The sequence below is a fragment of the Phoca vitulina genome, unplaced genomic scaffold, assembly GCF_004348235.1.
Source record: "Phoca vitulina isolate PV1807 unplaced genomic scaffold, GSC_HSeal_1.0 scaffold11, whole genome shotgun sequence".
Taxonomy (NCBI): Eukaryota; Metazoa; Chordata; class Mammalia; order Carnivora; family Phocidae; genus Phoca; species Phoca vitulina.
The window spans coordinates 35,561,040-35,581,074 of record NW_022589714.1 but is presented as its reverse complement, the minus strand read 5'-3'; the positions used below and the strand labels follow the sequence as shown (position 1 = coordinate 35,581,074).

Sequence of the window (20,035 nt, the reverse complement as noted above, 5' to 3'; positions counted from 1 at the left end):
ATGAACAGGGAGAGAGGCAGAGGGAGAGGGAGAAGCAGGCTCCCTGCTGAGCCAGGAGCCCAATGTGGGGTTTGATCCCAGGACCCTGGGATCATGACCTGAGCCGAAGGCAGACATTTAACCATCTGAACCACCCAGGTGCCCGGGTTTTGGTAAATTTTAGATTTTGTTAAGTATGAATACTGTGATTTCTAGAGGAATCACAAAATTGGAAACATACATTTAACTTTCAAAGTTGCAAACAGAAAAAAAATGAAATAATAAAATATACTAATTCAATTCAAAAGATGGTTTAAAAGAGAGTAAAATATATATCAATAGAAATATATGGGACATATAAGACAATTAGAAAGCACAAAACAAAATGGTAGATTTAAATCTGAAGACATCTGAAATTGTATTAAAGGGACTGAAGGGACTAAGTTCTTCAGCTAAAAGACAAAAATCATTAGGCTGGAAGAATCTCCACATTTAATGATCTGCAATTTATAAGACATATATGGAAATCTGAAAAAACAAAAATGTTGATCCTAAAAGAATAGAAAAACATACTTAATAAATATGAGCAAAAGATTCTGATGAGCTATATTAATATCAGAAAATAGATTTTAAAGCAAAAACCATTTCTAGAGATGGAAAATCAGTTTATATTGATAAAATACTTAGTTCACCAAGAAAATATAATAATATATATTTGTATGCACATTATAACATGGGTGAAACTATAAAGAAAAGCTAAGAGCTCATTACCTTAAAAGTCAGGATAATGGTTATAACAAGGCGGGTAGGTGACTAGAAAAAGAAACTCAAGAGGCTTTAGGAATGCTGGTGATGTTCTATTTCTTAATCTGAGCAGTAGTCACACCAGTGTTAACATATAACTATTAGTAAAAATAGTACACATACAGGTTTTATACAGTTTCTGCATGTATGGAAATTCTTGATTTATTAAATGAAAAAGCAGACTGCATTTGTTTTGTTGTAAAGATCTACGTATTTATCTATCTATAGATACAGAGATATAGTCAAAAGATATACTTGAAATTTTTATCAGTTATCTCTGGGTGGTGGTTTTGTACTTTCTCTTTCACTGTTTTCCTATAATATACATTGTTTTGGAAATAAGGAAAAAATGAATAGAAAAACTCTCTACCACTTAGGAATATAAAAGAGGGTTTCAAAGAGAGAAGAGAGGTTGGTAGAAGGATATGTGTCAACCTTGAAAATGGAAAAAGAATAGCTTTGTGGAAAGTGAGACATAGATACTCAATAAGAAGGAAATACTTGGAAAGCAGCAATGCTTAAAAGGATTTCAGGGTGAATATGGACAGCAAATTAGATGGAAGCTTGCAGAGTAATGTGCCAGGAAAGAGCGCCAATGCTATTTTCAGTTGCAAAAGCACAAGCACCACGGCACAAAACAAGGACAGGAAAGCTCTTTTTATATATATTTGGAAAATCTGACTGTAAGGCAACAATTTTATATCAAACTACTTTTAGCTTAAAGTAGGTACAAGGAAAAAAATAGCCACTGTGACCTAAAAATGATTATGATGATACGGAATTCTCCAATGAAATAATTTCTCATTCTTGCTTCATGGAGGGCATAGCCTCTATTAATGCCAGCCCCAGGTTTTACCAAGGGTGATGGTAAAACCATGTACGTTTGAAAATTCTTCTTTAGGGTCTTTCTCAAAGGAGACATATCAAAATAGCCATATAGGATACAAAAATAAATCTGCTTAGGAAGCTTGTATGCCTCAAGACTTCAACCTGTTGGAGAAAGTAAAGAATTATAGGAATATACAGGAATTATAAAAGTAAGGGAAATGAATCCTTACACAAGACTGGCCTCTAAATAGAAATACAATGCACAATGTCCCAAGGACATGGTGAATTTAAGATGTCCAAAATGGCCGGCCAAATATAGCAGCTGATGTCACTGATAATCAAGTCAGGTGGGAGATGCAGACTGCTCCTAGGTCCATTGATGGCCAGGAGTTGGTTGGTAGAGAATAGGATCCAGTGCTCTTGAAGAAGGTTGGTTAGCAAGAGCTAGGCAGCAAATTAAGGCAGGCAATTGGACTTCAGGGCAGGACTTCAGATCCGGCAAGATACTGGGTGGCTGTATGGTATCTAGCAAGAGACTGAGAGGCTTGGAAGGATGTAGAAATCCCTCAGGTGGTAGAAATATAGACCTTAATTGAGAGACTTACTAACATATGGGCAAAGCCAAAAACAAGGGATGTTGAGGTATCTAGAGACAATCAAGACCAGGAAGCTCTTAAAAGTTACCACTTTAAAGTCTAAAGGAATAAAGGGAAGAAATAGTATTACCAACGTCCAGTAACAGTTGTAGATAGGGAGTGGCTGCCTGGCAGAGGGTAAAGTTGTCAGAAAAAATAGTGCCAGAGTGGAGAGGGAAGGAGCAGGAAAGAAAGATATTGACCTTTCTTTTTCTGCCCTACTACCTCCTGGTTATGCCTCTCATTGGCCAAACTCAGTGCAAAGCCAGAGGACATGGGAACCTTGGTGCAGCAGTCCATAGGAGTCAGCCTTCTGGAGCAAAGATCAGAGAAGAGAAGGATAGAGAAGAAAATGTATTGGTGACGATGAAATGGATGGGGGCAAACTGGAGTAACCAGAACAAGTGCTATGCGAGGAACCCAGGGCAATGGCCAGTTACGTACAGTGGGTCAGTAAGGCAGAGCCAGCCTTCATTCAGTCAGTCTGAAAATAATTTTAAATTACTTCCTACATTGTGCTAGGCCCACTGCTGGTTGCTGAGGATACAAAAACAGTAAGTCAATCCTTTCTAATGTAGGCTTTGTAGCCTAGTATAGAATTGAAGATAGGCATGCAAACAAGGGTACAGAGAAGGCAAAAAAGGAAACCAGTCATTCTTGGGTTTGAAGTCAGTAAAAAATGCCATAGAGCAAGAGACATTTAAGCTTTGAGAATCAGAACAAGGGAGATATACAAGGAAATTTCTGGAAAAAGGAACAACATGAGACAAGAAACGGCCTTTGGGTTTAGACATATAGCAGTTTGGTTTTGGTCAGAGCAAACAATGTGAAGGAGATAATTAGAAGCTCATAGAAAGTAAGCCCATGGGTTTCTTTTGACAGACATCTCTTCCTTGGCCAGACTGCTAGAGAAACACAGCACTGTTGAGCAGAGTGAGTAGATGGTATGTTGGTAATGGTGTTTGGGTAGGATGGGTGAATATAGGAATTCTCACATAATGTGCTACTGCTTTCGGGTTTTCATCTTTCAGGATAGGATTAGAAAGAATTAGCAGAATGGGCAAAGGGATAAACAGACTGGAGTAAATAACACAACCCAAAAGAAAAATATCATATAAAGTTCACAGGGGGAACAGAAAGGATGAACCTCAAACACTTGGAAAACATAAAAAGATGGTGACTTTCTGAGGACTAAACTCATCCGATCAATAAATAATCCACAGATTATTTCTAGTCTCAACAGAAACACTATTTACTTAATTCATTTGCTATCATATTCAGTGATATAGAGTCATCATATAGATAAAGCTTATCAAACAAAGGAGGTAGCCAATATAGAATGATAAGGTCTAACAATGTGAGTATCTGTACCGTGTACACAAAACTTTCCAGGGAAGAATGACACCAAATCTTGAAGGCATGGGTGGGCAGTTTGGCAGCATTCAAATTCATCAGATATCATTGTGTTTTAATTTATGTTCATCACAAAGCCTTCTGAGTAAAAATTGGTCTTTCTTCATATATCTTGAGAAAAGAAAACCTTGTAAGGGGATATATGTAGACCATTTTTTGGAAAGGTTACCAGAACAGAGATTTTGGCTAATATTATCTCTTGTCAACTTAGTTGATGGGATGCTTTCATTGAGAGTGTAGTTTTCCCACTGTGCCTTTGCAATACAATTTAATGACCTATAAGACAGACATTCTAGCCCTGGAATACAGTAAAATTACAAATAATTCTACCCTTTGGAGTCTCTTGGCAGTCTCACTCAGTTTTCTCTGGCAACCATACAACCTCATTGCCTCCATCCCTTTGGATTTTCTGAATCTTAAAAATAGGTTAAGTTGTCTACAGGAGAGAAAGTTAGTCTTAAGTAGAAATCACACTTCTAGAAATACTTCAATAAGATAACTAGAGGAAATATGTGGATATAACAGTTGATCAAAGCAAAGCCACCCAGGCTGCAAAATAAATTTAGTTCATCTCAAGTTTAGTTTCTGCCTTCCATTATGTTATGAAGGAGGCACTATGGAACGGTAGAGAACTGGCAGTTTTCAAACATTTGCTTGTTTGTTTTTTAATCCACAGAAATTTCTCCTCAAACTGAATCTTCATGGTAACTTGTCATGTAAAAAAAAAAAAAAAAAAATCAGAGTGAAGTGCATGGTCACAAGCAGGAAGCAATAGCCAGGAATTTTGCTGGCTCAGTTCTTTCCAAGGTCCATAGTCCTCACACATCCCAAGGAGTCTCAGTTTGAGAACATTCAACAGAGTCAAGGAATCTGGGAGAAAAAATTAAGTAATACAGGCTCTGATCTTGGATTCCTAACAGACTTGAGAACAGTTCTGGTGATTTTATTTCCTTATTTAATAGAAACAGCTGCCCACGTATCTCTGGGAAAATAAAGAAGCCATCGTCATGATAAAAAGGCCATGGGAATGCTTTTAAGTTGCATGAAGCACCAAACAAATAATACAACATTTAGACTAAACTTTTATATTTGGAAATCCCAAATCCTCTCATTACATAACCATTTTCAATTGCTTTGTTTAAAAATCATTATTCCCCAAATTTTAAAAGAACACATACAATTTCATACACAGATTTATATCTATTTCTAAAAAGTTAACCTTTATCCTTGCTATGAGCTAGAGGATTACAAGTCATTCTTTCAAGAAATAATTATTGAGCACTTATTATTTCTGAAATGTCGTGCGAACACGGTAAAGTATATGAAGTTGCTCTGACCCTTGACCAAGGCACAAGAAAGCAAGGGCAAGGTGACAGAATTATAGAGTGAATCCATCAATTTACTGTTAAGTATTATAATGAGTCCTCATTATAGTCATCACAGTTTCACTCCAAAATCTACAAGTTAGGTGCCTTTTAGTGGTCTCTGTGTATGTGTGATCTCGAATGGTTTTAGTTCAGTGAAATGAGCCATCTAACTCACCTGCTTCCTTTTTTTCCTGCTAAGTAGTAGCTTAACTTGTGAAAATTGGTAATGGGTAACCTCACTAATACGGAGTCGGGAGGTTTTGGCAAGGAGAGCTCTCAACCTTACTGCTCTTAGTCAATTGCAGACCCAACACGAAGAGATGGACTTGACCTTGCACCTGGATACTACTTTATTATGCCTGCTAAAGAAAGAAATGCTTTCATCTGCCCCTCCCCCATAGTTCAGCCAGTGAAAAGTCACCATGCTTCCAACTTCTAGTTTACTCCAACAGACATTTAGTTTATAACAGCCTTTCCAACTTACACTTTTCTCCTTAAAAAGTGTACCTTTCCTTTGTTTCCAGGACTTGCCTACAGTTTTGCCACAGGTTGTTTGTCCAGGATTGAAATTTTCTTTTTTTTTCCTAAATAAACCCATCCTTTGCTGCTAAAATAAATGGCAGTTTTTGCTTTTAACGTTGACAAACCTATTCTAACACCCACTTCTTTCTGATAAAATTATCTCCTTTTCTTCATTATTTGGTGTGTATCATTGACTATTATGGTTATATTCCATGCTTTTTATTATGTCATCTCAAATACTATTAGGAAATATTCTTAACTAATACTTTACTGATTTATATTATGAAATACAATATTTAATTAGGATGTTCCACTCTCTGTAAACAGTCACTAAAAATATCACTGGTCAGGACAGTCTTATTCCATTTAGGCCAAGCCAAGGTGAGGAAGCAGGAGAAATAGCAACATCTTCTTTATATTAAATTTAAACTCAGGATTATAATTTCTCTAAGGGTACACAGTGGGATTTGTAAACTGAAGCTTGAATAATAGTTTTGCCTGGGTCTGGATGAAGGCATTATTCTATCATTACAAAAGAAATCCACCAATAAGACACATATTTGATGCATACATAAACCACATTGTTCCAGGAAGGCAGGTGGGAATCAGTACACAGGGATTCTTCAATTCTTAGAAGCCAAAGGCTTGCCACTAGCATCCTCAAATCAACAGAAGAATTTTCTCATTTTTCTCTGCTAATTGTTCTTTTTTGTTAGGTGATTGGGTATGAAAATATTGGCTTGAAAATAACTGAATCTAGAAAGTAAGTATCCAGTTTTTAAATGATTTTTTTTTTTTTTCTGGATGGGACTTTATTTTTCCTCAGAAAAGTTATGGCATAAGCCTGAATGTATTTTCACCGTTCAAGTTTCTAGTTTATTCATTTGTTTTAATTTTTTAAAATTTCTAGTTTAAATTACAGCATTTACCTTCATGCAGCACTGCAGAAAATCCCGATTCTGGTTGCTAACTGTAGCTTTCGGGCGTTAGGAATATTTTTTCTTGGAACATTCTGACATGGCAGTCAGGTCAACTTCAATTAATGAGGACAGCTCAAGTGGCTTGTGATGGAAATGTATTTGAGGAAGGCTTAGATGTCCATGCTGGAGAAGTGATAGTACCTGACACAGTAATAGTTCTACCATATGCTGAATAAATGGATGTCTTTCACACTTCCCTATCTGCTTAAATACTCAAGACTGATTCACTATCTGATTCAAGAGGTAAAAAGCAAGAGCAGAGGATATTAGCAGCATGAGGCATATTTACAAATCTTTTCATTTTAAAAGTCTAAACTAGCATCAGCTACCCTTAAGATAAACAGTACCACCAAAATGAGTCCATAAGCTTCTCACCCTGAGTAAATTGTGTTATGTAACAGTACTCTTCGTCATTCCAAAACTCTAACTACCACGGGAGGAAGCTTGTTTGCACTAAAAAGTGCAATAGATGGAGGTGGATTCCAAAGAAAATGCAGAATCTTAAGGAGTCAGGATATAATTACTACTAATGTTGGACAGTGTGTACAATAAAAAGTACATACTATTCAATGCTATCTGAAATGCTTGGCATAAAATTCAACTTCTTACTTGTTATGCCAAAATGTGTTCCCTTCCCACCTCCTTTAAAAGGTCTACAAAAACCAATTAGTGAGATAATGTCTTAACTTATGAGAAACTTCTGTCCCAGGGAGTCCATTTTAAAAGCTACAAAAGGAGAATAGATATCAATATAAGAAAATTAGAACTAAGGAATAACAGAAAAAATAGGGACATTAAAATAGCCAAGCTAAAAACAACCAAAAGTTCAGACTTTTCTTGCTCTATGAATTCTAACAGTTAAAGAGCCATCAATAACCCAATGTTTGTAAAATGCTTACTATGGGCACTTTGGACTAGACACTGACCCATTCTATCTCCCAATGAACTCAAAATCCAGAAAATAAGATGACATTTACCCTAAGTGTCAAATAAAAGATTCATTAATTAAAGAATAAAGGCGGAAGAGATGTTAAGACCATCAGTCCAACTTCTTCATCTTACGAAAGAGAAAACATGGGAGGCCCAGGGAGAAGTCCCCTAGCAGACAAGAGGCAGGGACTGAACTAGACTCCAAGTCTTCTGACTCCAAGCCATAAGCATGGGGATATTTTTACATCATTGGCCAACCCTTACCCCAAAGGAAGTAACCGTTAATTACCAAAAGCAAGGTGGCTGCAATTAATGTGGCTGAGAAATAGCTCCAATTGAACATTCTTGATGTCACAGTAATAGGTCTTGTCTCTTCCAGCAAAGAGCTACTTTGGGAAGGCTTTTGATGACTTAATACCCCATGTAAAACAGGTCTTGTGGTAAAACCAACTTACTGAGAAATATTTCCAATACCATAACATAATCATTAAAAAACTTTAAGCAACCATCAAGTCCTTAGAGGGCCCATTGTGTGCTAAATACTATGCTGGTTCTTCTCCAGGGAAATAGCAGTGCCCAGGAAGTAACACCTTAAGTCCCTGGCAAAACCCTCCCCTTCCTAAGTCCTGATACTGTCTCCTGCAGAACCAACCCAGATGAGCAGCTACATATGCTTCTGATGGGTTCTCCCAGTTGGCTCCCCATCAATAAATCCCCACCTATCACCATAATCTACTTAAGACATTAGTTCAACAAATTTTCTAGAGTGTTTTTCCAAAATTTTTGACTGTGGCACACATTAGGGAAATCATCTTACATTGTGATCTATTATACACATATATATTAAACTGAAACAATATATGATGCAATAACACTTTTCTTTGTGCAACACCTTCTGATATTTCCTATTCCTTTCTATTCTCTTTTCTTCCCCTTAAGTGAAATAAATGTGGATCATGATACACTAAATTGATTTAGTGATTCTAATAAATCATAACCCATTTGAGAAACACTGAGAGACCATTTATTCCTTAGTTCCATATATGTTTTTTGAATGCCTACCCTCGGCCAAGTAGTGTTTTAAGTGCTGGAAAAAAGCAGTAAATGGGACAATGAAAATTTACATTCTTTTGGGACTTACATTCCATTACCAGGAGACAGATAATGAACAAGTCCAAAGGTATATTATATTGTATATTAGATAATGATGAGCTCTAAGGAGAAACCTGAAACAGAGAGGGAGACTGGAAGCACTGGTGAGGTGCTTGTCCTTTGGGACAGAGTGGCCAGGTGAGTCCTCATGAAGAAGGTGACATTTGCATAAAAATCTGCAGGAGGTAAGGAAACAAGTCTGCAGGTATCTGAGGAAGAGCTTTCCAGGTATAGAGAGGTTGAACCTGAGGTCAGAGGGGTAGCAGATGCCAGCTTTGTTGGGTCTTTGGAGATCACTGAATGTTTGTGTCCATTAAATTTGGCTTAGATGGGAAGCTGTTAAAGGATTTTGAGCAGGTAAGTGATATGATCTGACTTACAAGGTAACAGAATGACTCTGCCAGGTGGGACCACTGGTACTACTGTCAAGTCATATACCTCCCCTCACAGAGCAATCACAAAGGCCCATGATTCCCTGGGCTTTGCTGGGGACTCTCATTCCTATACAGATATGTACATCCCCTGATCTGATCAATTTCTCATCCCTCGCATCTTCCCCCTGGAACTCAGTCTGTTATCACCAAGGTTCTCTACCTCCAAAATCTCTTCCCCAAATATAATCCTTAGCTTCTTGCTCTAACAAAAGCTGGCCATCCCCTGATTACACTGCTTTCCTGGCCCTCCCATTGTAGGCCACTTTGTTCTCCCACTCCTCCTGTGCTACTGGACCTGACAGTTTTATAGGTGCTATCTATAACCCATGAGAAGTCAAAGATATTGTTTGTCTTCCTGAAAAACACCTACTTCTTTGAATGTGGGCCATGTACTATGCAAATTATTCTTTTTTTTTTGGTATTCATTTACAGACCTCAGGATCAATTTCTCTCATTTCCTAAGATTTAACATGGAACTCTCAGTGTGTCAGTGGCCATCACAACTGTTGTCATAATTTTTCATGACTTCAAATTCCACAGGGAACATCCATTCTATACTCAGGCCTCTTGGTCCTTTGAACTCATATTTTCAATTCTGCATTTGTGTCCCAGCTCAAAATGATCAAATCATAGTCATTTTCATAAATAATAATCTCTTCTTAAAACCTTTACATCAAACATCTCTAGAATCCACCTCTTTCCTTTCCAGCTCACTCATATTACGACCGTGTGGCAGATTGCATTTTCCAAAGATGGCCAGAACCATAACCATTCCACATGTTCTTCAGCAATGTGACTCTGCCTCTCTCTCAACTCTCTGCCACTCTCTCGAGAGGTGGAGTCCCACTACCTTGCTCTTGAATCTGGGGTAGCTTTTGTGAATGGCACACAGTCAGTAGAATATGGCTGATATGATACTATGCAACTTCTGTGTCTAGGCTCAGCTCTGTGATTTTTGCTTTGGTCTCTTGCAACACTTTTTCTTGGAGCCCTGAGTCTTCACATAAGAAATCTGACTGCCTTGAGAACACCATACTGGACAGGACACATTTAGATGCTACGCTCAAAATTTCCAGCTGAGATTCTCCTTCAGGAATCCCAGACTTGGTAGCAGCCATGTGAGCAAAGACAGCATCTTAGAAGTGGCTGTTTTAGCCCCAGCTGTTCCAGACTTTGGAAATTTAAGTTACCCTCAGTTGAGGCTCTAGACATTATGGAGATGGGAAAAACTGACCTCACTGTGCCCTTCCAAAGTACTAATCCACAGAATCCATGAACATAATAAAATAATGTTACATAAATAATATATAACAAAATAATAAAAAGTTGTTTTACACTATGAAGTCTTGTGGTATTTGTTATACAGCAATTGATAACCAGAATAGACTTCAACGTAAAGCAATTTTTTGATTTCACAAAAAATCATAATATTTTGACCCTATCAGTTTTTCACTATGATGACAATGGGAAGAAATCCTCATTACCTTTCTTGTTTGGCTTAGTTTATGTGGGAGAGACAGTTGATACCCATTAAATAATCCATTTACTCTCCTACATTTTCTGTATTTCCTTGAGCTAGCTTATGGCCATATGTGTAGTTCTGGCTAATAGAATATGATGAGAAGTAACTGTATAACTTTGAGTACAAGGTAGTTATAAGTAGGTGTGTTTTCTCTAACTGTTCACTTTTCTATGTACACAGCTGGGGCCACAAACTATGGGAAGACAAGATGTTGCACCACAGAGGCATCCTAGATCCCTGAATCTTTGCTAGAAGAGAGTTCCCAAGGAAACTTCCTGACCCACACTAAACTGAGGTGTAAGCAAGAAATCGATCTTTGTTATGTTAATCCAACTAGACTTAAGGCATTATTTGTTACTGCAACATGGTTTAGCTGACCCTAACAAGTAAAATTTTCATGATCTGTTATTATAGTCATTCTTTTGCACACACAATAAACCCTCTTTTTTTTTCTGGGAGTTTTTTTTTTTTTTCCAATTAAATTCATGTCAATGACTACTCAACTCTTCCCCCAGGCAGCTATCTATGGCTGGGGTGGGGGAGAGCACTGACTCAGGAACCATGCTGAATTGATTTCTTTTTTAAATTCATGAACATAAACTTCAAGTGGGTCCTTGTGGTTCTTAGCTGTTCGCCTAACTTTTCTTCCTCAATTTGTTCTCCAATTTCCAAAGTGACTCTTTTAAACTCTCTTCACTTTCCTCAAATCAACACCTCCTTCCCCAAATTTATTCTCAGCTGATGACTTGTTTCATATTTTACTGACAAAGTTGAAGCCACAGAAGGGAATTTCCACATGCTCCCACCCCCACATGTACCATTCTATCTGGATCTGTCCATATATTTTGCCTTCTCTTTCCTTAATTGTAGATGAGTTGTCTATGCTCTTACATAAAGTCAATGACTCTGGTTGTGCTCTGAATCCAGTCCCACCTCTCTTACTCAATGACGTTGTTTCTGCAATTTCTTCCTATCTCTGCTTTACTATGAAGCTTTCTGTGCTGTGCATCCCAATTAGCATACAATCATTATTTCTCTGTAAGGCAAAACTCCTTGGAAAAATTATCATTACTCACTGTCTTCATTTCTTATCCTCCAAGCTCTATTGAACCTCTTTAAATTACCCTCAGCACTCCTCCAAAGCAACTCTGGTCAAAGTCACCAATGACCTTCAGATTGCTAAATCAAACAACCAATTCTCAGTTCTCATTGGACACAACTGCTTAGAAGTTTTTGGAACAGCTGATCTCTAGCTGTTCAGGAAATGCCTTCTTTTCTTGGCTGCTGAGACATTATTCTCTTTTGATTCCCCTACTATCTCACCGCCTCATCCTTCTTAATGTCATTTTCTGAATCATCTTCATCTTCCCAATCTCCAAGCATTGGAATGTTCCAGGGCTCAGATCTCTGACTTCTATTTTCTATCTATATTTATCTTTCTAGTTGATCTTACCAGTTCCCATGGCTTTCATTATCAGCTATGCCATGATAAATCCAAAATTTATATTTCCAGCTCCAACTTACAGATTTTACTTCTGAGCCTGATCTACATACTGTCTTATATAGCTAACCCCACATTTTCTCACTTGGATGCTTAATAGGTATATCTAACCTACCAAGTAGAAAAGTAAACTCTTGATATTTTCCTCTCCAACTTATTCCTATCATGATCTCCCTATGACAATAAATAGCAACTGCTTTCTATTAGTAATTTGATCCTCAAAGCTTGGGGTCATCCTTAACTCCTCTTTGTCTTATATACCATACCCAGTCCTGCAGCAAATCCTGTCAATTTTATTTTCAAATATATATCCTGAGTCCAATCCTTTTTTACCACTGTCTCTGCTCCCATGGTATTTCAAGTCACCACCATTATAGCCCATGGATTTTTGCAATAACCTCTTACATAGTCTCCCTATAACCATTCTTGCTCCATCGCAGACTAATTTCCATGTTGTAGCCAAAGATGCCTTTAAAAAGTAAGGCAGAGGCACCTGGATGTCTCAGTCAGTTAAGCGTCTGCCTTCGGCTCAGGTCATGATCCCAGAGTCCTGGGATCAATCCCCAAGTCAGGCTCCCTGCTCCCATGCTTCTCCCTCTCCTGCTCCCCCTGCTTATGTTCCCTCTCTTGCTGTCTCTCTCTCTGTCAAATAAATAAATAAAATCTTAAAAAAAGAAACACATAAAATGTAAGGCAGATCACACTCTCCTGTAGCAAATGCTTCAGATAGCTTTCCATCTAAGGTATTAAATTCTCTGGGGTGCCTGTGTGGCTCAGTCGGTTCAGCATTGGACTCTTGATTTCAGCTCAGGTCATGATCTCAGGGTCATGGGATCAAGCCCCTTTGGGCTCTGTGCTCAGTGTGGAATCTGCTTGAGACTCTCTCCCTTTCCCTCTGCACTTCCCCCCCCCCAAATAAATAAATAAATAAAATCTTTAAAAAAAAAGTAATAAGTTCTCAGTGCCCTACATGAGCCTACATGGCTCTCTACCATCTCCCTACATCCATCTCGTAATAGACAGTAGCCCACTGTGCTCCAGCCACACTCCTTTTATTGTGCCTCCTCAATTTCACCAAGACAGGTTGTTCTAAAAGCCTTTGCACATTCTCTTTGTCAGAGATACTCTTTTCTCAGGTTGCCACATGGCTACTTCTTCATTTCATTTAGCTCTCTACTTAAGTTTTTTTTTTTTTTTCCTGGAAAGTCTTTTATTGCTTATGTTCTTTATCCCTTATCCTGTTTTATTTTTGTACTTTATATCTCTTATCTTATTTATTTGTTGTCAGATGCCTCCCCTTTGCAGGCCTACAATGTAAGATCCATGCAGGCAACCGCTTGATCAGTTCTGTTCAATACTTCTTACTCTCGAATTCAAAATACCTGGAACATATAGGTACTCAATAAATATTTGAATGAGTGAATAAATAAATGAATATGGAACTCAGTTTTAGATGATGGACGAAAGTCTCATATCTGGAAATGCTGGGTTCACCTGAACAAAACAAGTCATGTGCATGTGTCCATTATCTTTACTCACCATCTTCACTACCTATTTTCCAAGCTCTATTGAACTTCTTTAAATTCTCCTCAGCACTGCCCCAAAGCAGCTCTTGTCAAAATCACCAATGGCTAAAGTTAAGACTCCTGGCATATAAAGCAAACTTAAGATAGACTAAAATAATAGTGAACCAAGTCTATTAATGTCTTTGGCAACTATCCACAGAAGATCAGCAAGACACAGTAGGAGACAGGTTGGTGCCCATACTTAATATTAGCCCATATTTCTCCTTCCAGAAAGAGGAAACACATTCACACAAAGCAAATGAAGGGAAAATAAAAAAAGGCTGACAATGAGTTATAAATTAAATTAGTGGCACTGTTACCGGTTTATGTTTGTAGAGAGAAAAGATGTTAAGCTGGAGCTAAATGGGATTGTTTTAGGTGTTTTTTTTTTTTTTAAATATTAGAAGTCTGGATTTCCCTCTCAGATCTTTTCCAGAGATAACACTTATGCTTATAATCATCTCCTTTTCCAAACCTAAATCTGGAACATACAATTTGAAAGACACAAATTTACTTATGGGGACACCAGGACAAAATATAAAATTAGTACAGGTTTTAAAACTGCAGGATACATGAACAGACACTTCTCAAAAGGAGACATACAAATGGCTAACAGACACATGAAAAAATGTTCATCATCATTAGCCATCAGGGAAATTCAAATCAAAACCACATTGAGATACCACCTTATACCAGTTAGAATGGCAAAAATTGACAAGGCAAGAAACAATAAATGTTGGAGAGGTTGTGGAAAAAGGGAACCCTATTACACTGTTGGTGGGAATGCAAGTTGGTACAGCCACTTTGGAAAACAGTATGGAGGTGCCTCAAAAAATTAAAAATAGAGCTACTTGATGACCCAGCAATTGCACCTCTGGGTATTTACCCCAAAGACACAGATGTAGTGAAAAAAAGGGCCATATGCACCCAATGTTCATAGCAGCAATGTCCACAATAGCCAAACTGTGGAAAGAGCTGAGATGCCCTTCAACAGATGAATGGATAAAGAAGATGTGGTACATATATACAATGGAATATTACTCAGCCATCAGAAAGGATGAATACCCAACTTTTACATCAACATGGATGGAACTGGAGGAGATTATGCTAAGTGAAATAAGTCAAGCAGAGAAAGTAATTTATCATATGGTTTCACTTATTTGTGGAACATAAGGAATAGTATGGAGGACATTAGGAGAAGGAAGGGAAAAATGAAGGGGGGTGGAAATCGAAGGGGGAGATGAACCATGAGAGACTATGGACTCTGAGAAACAAACTGAGGGTTTTAGAGGGGAGAGGGTGGGGGAATGGGTTAGCCTGGTGATGGGTGTTAAGGAGGGCACGTACTGCATGGAGCACTGGGTGTTATATGCAAACAATGAATCATGGAACCCTACATCAAAAACTAATGATGTACTGTATGATGACTAACATAACATAATAAAATAAAATAAAATTTTTTAAAAAAACTGCAGGATATAAAGATACAGTATATGTGCCTCTTAAATGGTCATTAAGTTTTTAAGTAGGTGAATGGCCAGAATATTAAGTAGGTGAATGCTCAGAAAAAAGAACAAGCAGATGCAGTCTAGAAGGAAGATAGGTGGTCAGAAATAAGATGGCTGAAGAACAGAACACCATAAGTGACATACTGAGCTTCGGGGATAGGTTATGATGAAGATAATTGGTTTGAATCTTGGAGCACAACCTCAAATAAATCCTTGTGGGAAGATAAGAATAGAAATACAAGTTTACCAGAAGAGTTGGGCTTCTTTCCCTATACCCAACTAACTTTAGATTATGCGGTTTTGACACCATGTAAACTAATCAATCAAAGGATTACTTTCAACCAATGCCATGTGTACCATTAGAAGATACATATCTGCCAAACTCAACTTACTGATGCTCAATATCATGTTCCACCTCATCACCTTCATAGAATTTTGCTCTGCATGCAAGGTTGTGATTTTTATATTCTAAAGCCCCTCTCCCTGTATCTGTCTCTCTCACACACACATGCACAAGCACACACACTAAAAATCAACAAAGGAGAATGGAGATTAGATGTTGGGGGACAATACGTACCTTAAATGACTTTATAAAGAAATGATCAAATTCTAACTTCAGTTGAAAATGAAATAAATAATATTGTAGAATCTTCAAAATTTAAGACTGAAAAGTCCAAATCCTTCATTTAATATATAAAGAACTGGGACTAAGGGACTATATATAACTGCCCAATAAAACATACAAAGTTAGGAGAAAAGCTGGGATGAAAACCCAGATTTCTTAGCCCTGTGGGATAATCCTTTCATTTCACTAATTCTCGATCTTGGTATCTTTGTTATTACAGATCATTTTACAAACAAAACAAAGCACAACAAACAAACTCCTCTTTGATGGACCAGATATCTTAAATAAGTATACATTGATAGGTTTATTGTTGTTATGTTTTCAGAACATACCAGAAAAGTTTATTTCAGAATATTTTAGGATTGAATTCTAAGAATACTGTAACCATTCACCAGGCTTCCTAGAGTCTGCACCTACACTGTTCAAGATTGGTTTATGATCTTAAAGATCACTGAGACAGAAGAAAAGTGAAAAACATGTGTGTTTCAGGGTCTGGGTATTTTCTTCAGTGTTATGGCTTTCAGTGTTATTTTTTACTTAAGGAATAAAAATACCACTTTGATTTTGTAGAGTCTATGTTATAATTCAGCGATCACTAGAGACAATTGTTCTTATTTATTCAGAATATGTAATTCTATATTATAGAACTTCCCTGATAAATCTTTCCATTACCCAATTAGATTGCCACAGTTTTAGAAAAAGCCCTAGTAGTAGGCTCTAAGGTATCTAGTCATTTTGAACAAGCCATGTTTCATTTGTGAATCACAGTGAATGATTCTTATGAATTTTATGTTGTTATTTCAAGTCAAAAGACTAAGCTCAAAAAACATAACAAGTATAAAAGGTTCAAATCTAGACTCATCTTCATCACTGGTATAAACAAATTTTAATATAGTTCTTTGGGAAAAAGAAAAACACTTGTTGTTAACAAGATGAAAATGCTTTTAAATGTGATATGCAAAATCCAGGAAGACTTTCAATTTCTTGAAGCCAAGAGCTGTTTCCATATTTATCATTGAATCCAGTGCACTTAAAGCTTGATGACACTTACAGAGCATTTACTATATGCTATATAAGCTTTAGGTATATTCTACTTACATTCAAAAAACAATTCTTTGAAAATGATAAAATTATTACCCTTATTTTATACAAGAGGAACCTGAGGTTTACCAAGATAAACTAACTCACTAGGGCCACAATGAACTTGGGTTTCCAGATAAAGAAGTTGGACTCCAGCAACCTACACTATAAATCCATTTTGCAGTGTTCTCAAAGATGTTTGTTAAGGTGAAAACAAAAAGGGCCTGGATCACCTAGAAGACTTTCTGACCACATACCTGTGTCTTTTTTATTTAATAATAAAACTGTAATTTATAGCTGATTTTAGCATGGGGAGTGAAAAGCAATTACTTTATGGCTGAAGACTCTCCTGCTCATGTCAGTTCACCACCTATAGGCCATTATTACAGCTCATCCTCCAAATCACTGCAAGTAGGGAATTATATCACATCTGACAGGACTCTTTTGTAGAACCACAGATATCACCATTATCATGGCTTTTCTGATACGTTCCATTAGTCTTGTTGCTGAGCCATCACTCACATTTCTTCCCAGACTTGATCTTCTCTTTTGCAAGAACACACACACACACACACACACACACACACACACTCATAGAGCATTTTCTAGACATTTATGTATGTCTGGGAGAAAACTTACAAGGAGGGATAATCTTGACTGAATATGGTCATTAATTATTCTCACCAGAGATGAAATAAATTAGGGGATACATCTTTAAGTGGTAGCAGGAAGGTTTGGTTTATATGGAGGTGGGGAAATGGAGTACATTCTCTTTAAAAACTTTGAAATGAATTAATAAACCAAGATTAATGAAGAAGTTTTTTGAGATTAGAATATATCAGTGGTTCTCCGAATTTTCATCCTATGCTATTCACTCTTCACCATCATCAACTTGAAGATGTCCATGAATTTGAACCACAAAATTTGTTCAAAGTAAGTTTTGGATCTCCATAATCTCTGACCTATAATATTTGAAGAAGCAGAGTAAAGAATTCCAATATAGTGTAATTTAAAAATATCTGACAGCATTAAATTCTGCAACATAAATGGGAAGATGACTTGGTCAGCCTAGAATTTCCAAAAGGCCCAATAAGGTGAAACGGACATCACTCCAAGTAAAATCTTACATAATCACACAAACACATCAGTGAAAAGTTAAAACAGATTTCTGCCTGAGAATTCAAGAAATGTACTACCTTGCCCCAAATTGGTAAGAATCCGATTACCACAAGGATGGATAGTTACCCATGGCGAAGAATGGGATTCCCAGCAGGGTGGAGTTGTACTTTCCATCAGTGATGAAGAAGATCCCTGCTGCTGTGACGATGGAGATGCACACCGTGAGCACCCCCAGGAGGCCCAGGAAGGGCTTGCTTCGTAAACAGTCCTTCATAGAGCTGGAGAGGGTGGCTGTGGTCAGGATCAGCACAAGGCTCACCAGGACCTTGCTCCTGGCCAGGATACTGGTCTTATGAAAGTCTCTCCAGAGGCTAAAGGATGCTAAAGAGTAGAGCTGGAGGTCCTGGTGCTCCTCCTGGAGCTTCCTCATGAGCTTACAGAACTCATTCTCCCACTTCTCCCCTATGAGGTCTTGGGTGGCAGAGCCATAGGTCTGGAGGTAGTAGGTGATTTGAATGGCTCTGGCTGACTTGACCCGCTGGTCCTTGCTGTTTGGCACTTCCACTACCCCGCCCAGTTGGTGTCCAATAAAACTGTTCCTCCCATCCTTAAAAACAGAAAAAAGGGAGACTAAAGTTACCAGAGGGATACACATTTCAAACAACAGATTCTTACTCTAAATGAAGGAACACAACAAAGGCAGAGGTAGGATCTTGCAATTGTGGAACTGATGTGGGTGGAGTGGGATGTGAGGATTTTATATTCAACCTTTTGGAGTGTCATGGGATACCATGCAAGATGATCAGGAATAGAAAGATTCAAAGAGCATTATGAAGCTATACAAGACTCACCACATGCATAGGAAAATGTACATACATATTTTGATCTATCCCATCCATAACCCATTCCAACCATTTCCTCTGTAACAGTCTATTATAACTCCTATATGCAGGATCAAGTTTGATGATTCAGTTTCAGCCAAAAGTGAAGCATGGCATGAGTTAACAACATTTCAAAAATTAAAATAATAATTCATTTAATAAATATACACTAAACTTTTCAAGGTTAACACACACACCTACACCAACGCATGCAAACACACACAAACATCACAAACATCCATACTCTGGGTGTACAACTGTATATTGCAGAACAAATAGAAGATACTATTTTTTTTTTACAATTAATATAATAGTGTTGAATGGTTTTCTAAATATGATGTGAGCACCTGTTCACTCATTACAAAATTCCCTCCAAACACCTGCCTCAGTCATAGGTTGACCTTTTCGCCACAGAACACAGTGAACAAATCCCCCAAATGAAACTGATGAGATTTCAGGTGGGGTGGTCAAAAGACATTTTGATTTCAGAATTTTGCATGACGTAGAGCAGACAATGTCATACGAGTAGGATATTTATAAGAAAAGCCGTCACTTCTCTTTCAGGTACACACGAGGTGGACACTGAGTTGGCTTTATTCAGAGCAGTAATTCTCAACCAGTGGTGCCTTAAGACTCAGAAAGAAATCCCTGACAGACATCACCAAATTTTCAACAATTTAGGTATTTTCTTTTTGCCACAACTGTCATTTACTTCCATGGCAGTGCTTGTCAGATGTGATACTGAACCCAATAGCAGGTTGCAAGACAGAGCATAGCATTGAAAAAGTGCCACAGGTACTGTGCAAAATGCAGGCACAAAGGTAAATTTATGCCATAAGGAGAATTTCCATTTGCTACATCAAGCAAGACTTTTATCTCATGAGGATAGAAAAGTGTAGAATCAGAGCAGGAAACAGTCTTTTCTGGAAGGGTAGTGTGGAAGGGCAACAAAACCAACAGTCTGATAACTGTGGTGATTTTCACAGAACTGTGAGGCACTGTATACTCAAGGAGACACGTATAACAGTTCTCGTGAACTCGTTCAGTCCAGACACTTATATCTGAGGTACTTGTTCCCATGTGTATTTTTAACATACACCAAAGTAACTATAATACTTGAGAGTGTGTTGCAAACACAAAAAGTTTGAGAAATTTATAGAAAGTACAAGTGCTGTTAGTAGGATCATTAA

General features: G+C 37.6%; 1 protein-coding gene across 4 annotated transcripts in view; it reads right to left on the bottom strand.

Annotated features, from left to right (window-relative positions):
* Positions 1-20,035, bottom strand: part of PTCHD4 (patched domain containing 4) — a 188,379-nt gene that overhangs the window by 118,442 nt on the left and 49,902 nt on the right. For all 4 annotated transcript variants that reach the window (XM_032409683.1, XM_032409684.1, XM_032409682.1 and 1 more), the window contains one exon: positions 18,091-18,571. In XM_032409683.1, coding sequence (XP_032265574.1) covers positions 18,091-18,571 — 481 coding nt within the window. The remainder of the gene's footprint in view (positions 1-18,090; positions 18,572-20,035) is intronic.